Below are 10662 nucleotides of genomic sequence, written 5' to 3'. Positions count from 1 at the left end.
CGATGTTTTGACTTAGTAAAGATATCAGTTCTCCTTGGATTAATTTATAAATTCAGTGCAATGCTAATCAAAAATTCCCAGTGGAATTTTTTTAGGGACACAAGAGATTTGTTTCTTATGGATGAATAAAGGTCCATGAATAAGTAAATTAAAAAAAATAAGGACCATGAGGAGACATGCACTGGTCTCTAAGATGCGTGATCTTCGGATTTACCCCAAGGGGGGAGACAACTGTGACTGCTGGCTCTGTCTTTGGGCCAGAGGGCATCCCCAGGGACCAAGAGAACTGAGAGATGTTTGCAGCACCAGTTATGTCCAGAATAGTCACCAGAGAAGTAGAGCCACACAGCTTTGAAGATTGTCCTTAACCCAGATCTGGATGAAACAATTTCACATCAAGCAATGGGTACCCATGGAGAAGCATGTGTACCATGCTCCATCTCACCATCCTACAGGCAATGTTAAAATGGTGTTGGACTGCAACTGGGAACGGTTCATGAGAGATGTGGCAGAGATGGTGAGGACCCAATGGGCACCTGATCTCATCCTCCCTGCACAGGCACAAGTAGTGCAGCCAGTGCTCTGTGGCATCAAGGTGACCGGATTGTTACTTGAGGTGTGGTGCAGACCGGGGAAAGAAGAGTGTGAACAGTGGATGGAACACACTGGGGATGTAGGAATGGAAGCTTCCATGGGATGGATGCAGGCAGGTGGCGGAGGACATAGAGAGTGCACTTTTTGGGTTGTGATTGTGGAGTGGCAGGCTGGGGACAAAAATGTGTGTAAAAGCCGAGAAGAGGAGGCACTTGCACTTTGACTGACAAGAACTCTAGAACATAGTTGAACCTGCCGTTGAGGAGTTCACTAGGTCCTTGACCGTTCTGCAGAGGAGGAAGAGTGGACCGCTGGGTGTGGATTGAGACTGGAGACATTTAGGTAGAAGAGTAGAGATTACAGGGATTTACAACAAGATAAAGCAAGCCAGGCAAGGATCCAACATCCACTGACAAGAGCCTCATGCAGCCTGGCTCATCTGACAGCAGCGAGATGCCCGAGCCACTCCAAGGATGCCTCAGAAGTTGTGTTAAACATGTTTTTCCATTCTCTATCTGTGTTTTTGATGCTTTCACATCCTGGGGCCTCCCTGCCCCTGGAGGGACTGCTTCTCCCAGAGGTAGCCAATTCTTACAGATTAGTAAAGTAACCTGTGATAGTAAAGTAACTTGTGAGTGAGTCTTTCAAATACAAACCCACCAATCCAGAGCTCACAGTTCAACCACCTCCTTTATTGCACCCTCACGCTCTAGGCCACTAACCACCTGCCCTGATCACACCAGAGCCAGGTACCAGACAACTAGCAACCAGCCCCTATGCCGATCGAGAGCTGAAAGTATTCAAATGAGCCAGTCCTAAACCCGCTCACCGTGCCTCACTGGTCCTCCCACAGAAACCACAATAAAGACGTTTGTCACGTTTTCTCTCCCTCTCTCTGTCCCCTGGCCCACCCTGCGTGCTTCCTCGTGTGGCCACCCCGCCCTCCTTGGTGTGATGTGCCCCCTTCTTTGGTGATCTGTGAGTAACTGTCTTTTTCATGGCAGTTGTCTCCTGATCTGTTGGCCTTACCATCACAGTTGTCTCCCCCCTTGGGGTGAATCCCAAGATCACGCATCTTGGAGACCAGCTTATGTCTCCCCTAGGCCCTTTTTTTTTTAACTTACTTATTCATGGACCTTTATTCATCCATAAAAAATAAATCTGTTGTGTCCCAAAAAAAATTCCACGGGGAATTTTTGATTAGCATTGCACTGAATTTATAAATTAATCCAAGGAGAACTGATATCTTTACTAAGTCAAAACATCGTCTCCATGAACATGACATACATCCCCCACTCTTTATCCTTTAACAAACTTAAATTTTCTCTGTAAATATTTGTGTATTTTTAAAGTCTTCCCTAGATAGTTAATGTTTTTGGTACTGTTTTGTATTGCATTTTTTTAAGTGTTAAGAATTGGTGATGGGACTTCCCTGGTGGCCCAGTGGTCAGTAATCCGCCTGCCAATGCAGGAGACACGGGTTTGAGCCTTGGTCCGGGAAGATCCCACATGCTGTGGAGCAACTAAGCCCGTGTGCCACAACTACTGAGCCTGTGCTCTAGAGCCCGCGAGCTACAACTACTGACCCCGCGAGCCACAGCTACTGAAGCCTGCACACCTAGTGCCTGTGATCCACAACAAGAGAAGCCACCGCAGAGAGAAGCCTGTGCACCGCATTGAAGAGTAGCCCTGGTTCGCTGCAACTAGAGAAAGCCCGAGGGCAGCAACGAAGACCCAACGCAGCCAAAAAAAGAACACAAAAAAAATTGGTGTAGAGAAACACAATTGATTTTTTATGTGAAACATGGCAATCTCACTGAATTCTCTTAATGGCTTCATTAGTGTGCCATTTGATTCTGATGGGTTTTCCACGTAAAAGCTTGCATCATTTAGAAATAATGATAGTTTCATTTCTTCTCTTCCATTTCTTATCCTCCTCATGTTTCTTGTCTTAGCAATGCGCAGGTCCTCCAGGAGAATGTGAAACTGAGGTGATCAGAAGAGGACATCCATTTCTCCTTCTTGGCCTTTTTGAGAATGCACCTAAAGTTTCTTCTTTACACATAAGATTTGCTGTAGAGCAATGATTCTCAAGCTTTTGTGTCTCAGGGTCCCATTATACTCTGAAAAATTATTGAGGACCTCAAAGAAATTTTATTTATCCCGACTCTGTCAGGATTTAACACACTGGAAAGAAAAAATGTTTAAGCATTTAAAAACACAATACTATATTGTGCTGTTATGAAGTTTTATGAGGATTGAGTTAATTTATGAAAAACCCTTGGCAGAGTATCTAAAAAGTGGTCAAATAGGGGCTTCCCTGGTGGCGCAGTGGTTGGGAGTCTGCCTGCCAGTGCAGGGGACACGGGTTCGATCCCTGGTCCGGGAAGATCCCACATGCCGCAGAGCAACTGGGCCCGTGCACCACAACTACTGAGCCTGCGCTCTAGAGCCCACGAGCTACAACTACTGAGCCCACGTGCCACAACTACTGAAGCCCGCGCGCCTAGAGCCCGTGCTCCACAACAAGAGAAGCCGCCGCAATTGGAAGCCCGTGCACCGCAACGAAGCATAGCCCCCGCTCGCCGCAATTAGAGAGAGCCCGTGCGCAGCAACCAAGACCCAACGCAGCCAAAAATAAATAAATAAAATTTATAAAAAAAAAAAAAAAGTGGTCAAATAAATAAATGAATAAAAAAAACACAATAATAAATCCATTATGTTAACATAAATAATATATTTTAATGAAAATAATCTTTTTCCAAAACAAAAAAATTAATAACAAAAATAGTAGCCTTACATTTCTCTCAAATTTTAAATATCTAGCTTAATAGAAAATAGCTGGATTCTCATGTCTGATCCTGCACTCAATCTGTCACAGTACATTATTTGGGTTGAAGTATACAAGAAAATTCAACATCACACAGATATAACATATAGGTAGAAAACAGGAGAGCATTTTAATAGCATTTTATGATAATTCAGGCAATTCTTTGATATGATACCAAAACTTGACAAGTGGTAGTTTCTTAAAGGTCAGTTGCAATGTAGAAATCTTAAAGAATACCAATGAACATTCCATACCCAGTACACTCATGAAAAAAATGAGAATGAAAAAGGAAAAGAATATCTTAGTGCTACTGTGAAAATAGTTTTGATCCCACAGACTCCCCTGAAAGGGTCTTAAGAGACCCTCAGGTTTCCCTAGAACACACTGTGAGAACAGCTGCTATAGACTATTGGTATTTAACTTTTATCAAGTCAAAAAGCCTCTCATTATTTTATAATACCTCTCTTTTTTGTTGTCATAATAGTTGTTGACCTTTATGAAATGCATGGCTGAGAGGCTGAGAGGGCTTTCACTGCCCTGGAGCTAAGAGCTCAGCACAGGTACACAGAGTGGTGGAAAGTGCTCGGGGCACCCACGACATTCATTGTGGTGGCCTGTCAGTTTTGAAGCTCAAGGGCTTTACACGTGAGTTCAAAGGATTTAATTTCTGACACATTTGCTGTCTGGTCCAGAAGGGACCTTCCTGAGGAAAAGACCAGGAAAGCAAGGTCCAGGCTGGAGGAGTATCCTCTAACCACACACCTGCCAGCAGCCTGGGGGCCTCCTTCCTGAAGCTCCACACCCTCTTCTCCACAGCCCAGGTGGCCCGGGCCTCAGCCCCTCCACCCCTGACAGTGGCCACCAGGCAGAACAGGCCTTCCTATTTTCTCAGGGTTGCACAATGAGGAATATGACCTGTGCATGAGGACAGCCACTGGTCTCCAGTAAGTTACCCTTTGCAATTCTGTAGGAGAAATGACCTGCAGGGACTCTCCCCCAGGCACCGGCCCAGCTTTCCTTCTCACCCCATGACCCCAGCAGGGATGGCTCAGTATAAATACAGCCACCTGTCCCTAACACGTCTGTTCCACCGGGTTCAGGTGAGGAACTTCTCCAAGGAGTGATTTCTTTGAAAACACTTACTTTAATTCTTCTCTTTTGTATTTGTCCTGAATGAGGTCAGTGCTGGCAGCGTGGTGCATGGGAAATGCTTTTTGGTTTATTACAGGCTGCTTTAGCAAGACACAGCTACGTCCCAGCTGTTCTCTTCTTCCACCATAGACACCTTGGTGACTTCTTAGACAGGCTTGGGTTCAGGGTTGGTGGGTTCAGAGCTGAGGGCTAGTGGCTCCGAGTGAGGTCCTACTGCAATATTCCCTAGGTGGACCACTGAGAGTCTAATGAGAACAAGTGGAAAGAACAGCCGGGCTCTCCTCGACATACAAATCCCAAAGTGGGTGTACAAGGCTTGTCCGTGTCTCCCTGACCCTCTCCTTCCATTTCAGCACAATGAAGCTTTTCACAGGCCTCATTCTCTGCTCCTTGGTGCTGGGAGTCCACAGCCGATGGTTTTCCTTCCTTGGTGAGGCTTATGAAGGTAAGGCTGGTGGAGGGGGGTGACACCCATGGGCCTCTGGGATTCACCATGAGCGCTCTTAAGGGTTGGAGCTACTGTCTTAGGCGGTGCTGCCCTATGTGGTAGAATGTGCCAGGTGTTTGGGGAGCTCTTTTTCAGACAGATTGAAAACCACAGGATTTATGTCAATCAGTCACTAGAGAAAGAACAGTCATCATTCCCAGCTGAAATGGAAGTTGAATGGAAGACACAAAATAAGTCTTGAAATGGTACAGCATTTCCCTCAGACCAACTGCATGAAGGAGGATGAAAGCTATCCATCTATTTCCCCTCTCTTCTTCTCTCCCTCCACTCATTCCTCCCTTCCTCCCTCCCTTTCCCTCTTCCTTCCTTCCTTCCTCTCTTCTTCTCTTCCTTCTTACCTTCCACTTCCTAATTGGATAATTCAGGGACCTTCAGCTTAGCTCTTGCTCCTGCTTCCTATACTCAGTGACACTGTCCCTGGTTCAGTCTGTTTCCTACCCTTTTATAGCCTTTTAACTGACAAAAAAACCCGTGTGCGACCGGGGTGGGGAACCTAATAACATATCTCAAGCTTCCAGTGGGAACTCGGCCCTTACATGCACTTCAGGGTGACCAACTCTCCCGCTTTGCCCAGGTCTGAGGACTTTTCCAGGACACTTTCAACGCTAACTGGGGCAGTTCCAGGAAAACAGGTGCAGTTCTGGTTGGGCTGGGGCAGTTGGTCACCTACTTACGTGCAGAATACCTCCGTGAGGGAGGCATCTCCCCCCATCTGAAGGGGAGAAAACCGAGGCTGGGAGCAGCCGAGTCCGTTGCCCAGGGACTAAGTGCCAGTCAGCAGGTGGCAGGACAGAAGTTTGAACCCAGCTGTGCACGAGGCCACAGCTCTTGCTGGGCAGACTTGTCCCAGTGCCACTCCCTCAAGCTGGGGGCTTATCAATCTCAGCTGCATGTTGGATTCACCTGGGGAGCAATGAAAACTATTGAGCCTGAGACCCACCCCAGAGAGTGTGAGGTAATTGGCCTGGGCTGTGAGGTAGGTCTCATGGGACTTTCAGTACCTCCCCAGCTGATTGGAAGGTGTAACCAGGCTGAGGCGAAGACCCACTGCTCGAGGGCTTGCTTCCTCAGGCAGCCCACATCATCAATACCGTCCACTGGAAAGTTCTCAGGATGCCATTCGCGTGCCTAACAGGCAGGGGAATCAAGTCACATTTAGCGCATTCGCGCAGCAGGAATCCATTTCTTAGGCGTCAGGGCAGAGGTGCTGCATGTCTGCCCCCTTCTCAGAATCTGTCCTCCATGTCACCTCCTCACTCACCCAAATCCCCTGGATCTTATCCTATGCAGCTTCCTTTTATAACAGTGGTTCGGGGCCAAGGGCAATTCTGTGTCCTGGAGATATCTGGCAATGTTTGGAAACACTTCTGGTTGTCACGCTTGGGGAATAGGCTGCCCATTAGTGGGTAGAAGTGAGGGATGCTGTTAAACGTGTTACAATACCCAGGACAGCCCTGAACAACCAAGAATTATCTGGCTTAAAATTTCAATAGTATGAAGCCGAGGAATCCTGCCCTATAAGGATAGCTCCCTTCTCTCCTTTAAACATATCACATAGAGCCCTAAGTGAGATGCAGTCCAGAGACAGCATCATAGGGGCCCGACAACCAGGTCCAACACAGCTGTGCCCCTCCCCCCATAACGACTCTCATTCCAGTTACCAGGAGCAGGAAACTAGGCACAAAGAATGCTCTTCTCAATCTATGGCACTCATGGTGCTATAGCCACAGGATGAAACCGAGTCCGAGGAAGATTTTTCATTCCTTGATTCTTCCCTAAGGTGTGTCACAGTTTTCTGTCCACCTGATAATCCTTTCTCTATGTGCTTTCCTCCCAGGGGCTAAAGACATGTGGAGAGCCTACTCTGACATGAAAGAAGCCAATTACAAAAATTCAGACAAGTACTTTCACGCCCGGGGCAACTATGACGCTGCCCAAAGGGGACCTGGGGGCGTCTGGGCTGCTGAAGTGATCAGGTACCAGGGGCCCTGAGGATGCAGGGATGGGTGTGAGAGCCTCGGACAGCCAGGAGGGGCCAAGCCCTGGAGAACTTCCTGTAGGGCTGTGGCCTCTCCTCCTCTCTGTGTAATTTTTTTTTTTTTCGGAACGCGGGCCTCTCACTGTTGTGGCCTCTCCCGTTGCGAAGCACAGGCACGGACGTGCAGGCTCAGCGGCCATGGCTCACGGGCCGAGCCGCTCTGCGGCATGTGGGATCTTCTCAGACCTGGGCACGAACCCGTGTCCCCTGCATCGGCAGGCGGAGTCTCAACCACTGCACCACCAGGGAAGCCCTGGCCTCTCCTCCTCTTATCCACCCTCACCCTCTGTGTCCTGTGTGGGGTCTGAGTGGCTGAAGAGCCGAGCAAGGCTGGTGGGACAGACGATTCCCAAGCCTCCCCCATGGGTGCTGTTCACCCAGCATAAGGGGACCCGCAGGGCTGAGGTGGGCTGAGCCCCGGCAGCCTCAGGCTTCATCCCCTCTTTCCTAGCTCCTGTCAGAGTCCTTGATTCCTTGGAAAGAGGAGAAATGGGGAGGGTGGCTTGTTGCTCGTCAGCCCTGGAGTAATCCCCTACCTGCCCTCCTTCATTCCAGCGATGCCAGAGAGAATCTTCAGAGAGTCACAGACCTTTTTCAGCATGGAGACAGTGGCCACGGAGTGGAGGACTCAAAGGCCGACCAGTTTGCCAATGAATGGGGCCGGAGCGGCAAAGACCCCAATTACTTCAGACCTGCAGGCCTGCCCAGCAAGTACTGAGCTGCCTCTCACTCTGCTCAGGAGACGACGGGGCTGTGAGCCCCCAAGGGCAGGGACGCTGAGCTAGTGAGTCCTCTGTCCACAGAAGCCAGCAGATCTAATAAATGCTTAAGAGATTGAATGTTGAAAACCGTGTGTTATTCTTTGATATAAGGACAGCCTGTTTGTTCCCAAGGGGTGATGGCTGGGCACCCACGTGAAGGCCGAGTCTGTGCCTGTGTCTTGGGTGTCGGGGCCACAGTCTCAGCATCAGACAGGGCAGACACCCTGCTCCACCCCTTCCCCTAATCAGACCCGCTCCCCTCCAGGCCCCTCTGGTTACAGTGGTGCTCTTTCTAGGCCCTTCTGCATTCAGGCCTCTTCACTCCCTGGCAGTTGTGTCCTGTCAGCTTCTCTGCCCTGGGGTCTAGTGCCCTTAGTTCGTCCTCAGTGGTGTCTGTGTGCGGGCAGGGGACACAGCCTCGGGACGACTGGATCGCGGAATCCTGCTCCAGCAGCTGCACCTTGATCTTCTCTTCATTTCTCAGCAACACCTACAAATCCATCTATGAACCAATTTCTGTCTGTGCCATCCAGAAGTGCCTCCAACGCTGTTTCCCTTCACTCTATATTCCTTGCCTTATGCAAGTGTCCAGGAATAAACATGTCCACAAACGGAGGCATAGGGACAACATCGAGATTAGGTATCAGGAGGTTTTGTATTGCATTGGATATGTATCAGGTCCTTGAGAAGAAGTCCTTTTCCCTCCCTGGACCCTTCCCAACAGAGGAAAGCCAGCAGCATGTTACTCTTTTTCCAGTCATGCCGCATGGCTTGTGGGATCTTAGTTCTCCCCCCAGGGCTTGAACCCAGGCCCACGGCAGTGAGAGCGCCAAGTCTTAACCACTGGACTGCCCCGGAAGTCCCAGCATTCTACTTCTTACTGAGGAAAACAGTGTCTAATAAAAGGGGTTTGGGCCTGTTAGAGCACAGGAATTACGTGTGACTCTATAAATCACAAATTCCTAGATAAACCAATAACCTTCTTCCTTGGATAAAAATTTGGTTTTGGTGTTTGGTTTTTTCAGATTACAGATTCCAAGAAGTAAAATGATCTAACACTTTAAAGAGTGGGGAACAGGGGCTTCTGTGGTGGCACAGTGGTTAAGGATCCACCTGCCAATGCAGGGGACACGGGTTCGAGCCGTAGTCCGGGAAGATCCCACATGCCACAAAGCAACTAAGCCTGTGCACCACAACTACCGAGCCTGCGCTCTAGAGCCCGCGAGCCACAACTACTGATCCCACACGCCACAACTACAGAAGCCCGCGCGGCTAGAGCCCGTGCTCCGCAGCAAGAGAAGCCACCGCAATGAGAAGCCCACGCACCGCAACGAAGAGTAGCCCCCGCTCGCCGCAACTAGAGAAAGCCCACATGTAGCAACGAAGACCCAATGCAGCCAAAAAAAAAACAAAAAATGGTGAATAGACTTCTGTATCCAACTTTTATTTTAAGTAATAAAAAGGCTGAGTATTAAATTTTTCCTATTTACAATAATTTGGAGAACTTGCTTTATCCAAACATTCAAGTCATCCTTTCTCCTACTTTTCCTTTCTTTCCCCTCATTTTGCAAATTCTATACCTTCAGTACCTGGGATAGAAATCTAATAGTGAACATTCTCATAACAGGAGTCTCCTTACAACCTGGGGTCTGTTGAGACTTTACCACTAGAGCCCTAAACTCAGCAGTGCTTTGAGCCTGTTCTTGCCAGCCAATCTGCCACCACGCTCTCCCTAACCCCAGTTACCCTGCTCCTGCTTTATTTTGTCAGACTCGCTTTTCTGAGACACAGCCTCTACGTACACCTCTGACAGTGCCTTCTGATGGGAACTGTATGAGAAAGTTCTCCTGTGACTAACGACCTTATAGACACAGTTATTCTTCCTCCTTGACAAGGAAATTAAACTTGTCTTTCCCCTACAGAGATCATTTCATCATGAATCGTCTCCCCTTAGGAGTGCTCCTGAATCCCACTTTCAGGGTAGAAGTGTGTGCCGGTTATCAGTTTATTTACTCTGAACTCCACGTCCACCCTTCTTTGCCCCGCTTGTGATACTGGAACTGGTAAACATTTCTCCTGTGCCAGCTGGGCACGGTGTTAACCTCTGTCCTTTCAGGGCTCAGGAGGGACGTTGTAGGACACAAACACTTCCTGGTTTGTGCTTTCCTTCCGCCCAGCTCCTGTGGTGCTCTTCTCTTGCACAGGACACCCAGTGACACTCACACCAGGGAGGAAAATGTGCTTGTTCCTCACATGGGCAAAACCTTGCAGAGTCCAGACAGTCAGTAACAGCTTTCCCAATAAAGCACCACATTGAAAACCCTGAGTTCAATCCACATCACTCTTCACTCTTGCACGTTTTCCTCTTCCTCTGTATAGTCAGACTTGTTGAAAACCTGCCCATCTGCACTTTCTGATTCCTCGCTTCTGACTCACACTTGAACCCACACCAGCCTGTCCTCTGTCCCCACCACTCAGCAAAACAGCTCTGGTCACCACTGACCTCCATGCTGCCAAAACAATGGACATGTTTCTCTCCTCTGAGCCATGCTCAGCACAGTTGTCCTCTCCCTCCTTCCTGGAAGGTTCTCTCTTGGCTTCATAGTACCACACTCTCCTTTTGCTTCCCTTCAGTTTTCCTTTATCTCCTTAGCTGGGTCTTTTCATCTCCCCAAACTCTAAGTGTCCCTCAGACTTGGTTCTGGGCTCGCACTTTTTATTTCTCTGTATTCTCCCCAACAAGCGCAGCAAATAGTATCTACATGCTGACGGCTCTGAA

General features: G+C 48.6%; 1 protein-coding gene across 3 annotated transcripts; it reads left to right on the top strand.

The window, feature by feature from the left end:
• The first annotated feature begins 4933 nt into the window (after positions 1-4933).
• LOC136126558 (serum amyloid A-2 protein) lies at positions 4934-7840 on the top strand. Of its 3 annotated transcripts, none has more exons than XM_065881779.1 (3): positions 4934-5021; positions 6922-7060; positions 7789-7840. In XM_065881779.1, exons 1-3 carry the CDS (start codon positions 4934-4936, stop codon positions 7838-7840), a joined length of 279 nt encoding a protein of 92 aa, XP_065737851.1. The 3 variants fall into 3 exon arrangements, with proteins under 3 accessions (XP_065737851.1, XP_065737850.1, XP_065737849.1); XM_065881778.1 differs by having other exon boundaries at positions 7687-7840; XM_065881777.1 differs by having other exon boundaries at positions 7678-7840.
• Positions 7841-10662: the final 2822 nt, after the last annotated feature.

Source organism: Phocoena phocoena, chromosome 8, assembly GCF_963924675.1.
Source record: "Phocoena phocoena chromosome 8, mPhoPho1.1, whole genome shotgun sequence".
NCBI classification, from domain to species: domain Eukaryota; kingdom Metazoa; phylum Chordata; class Mammalia; order Artiodactyla; family Phocoenidae; genus Phocoena; species Phocoena phocoena.
The sequence above is the reverse complement of the archived record's forward strand: the minus strand, read 5'-3'. Positions and strand labels throughout refer to the sequence as shown.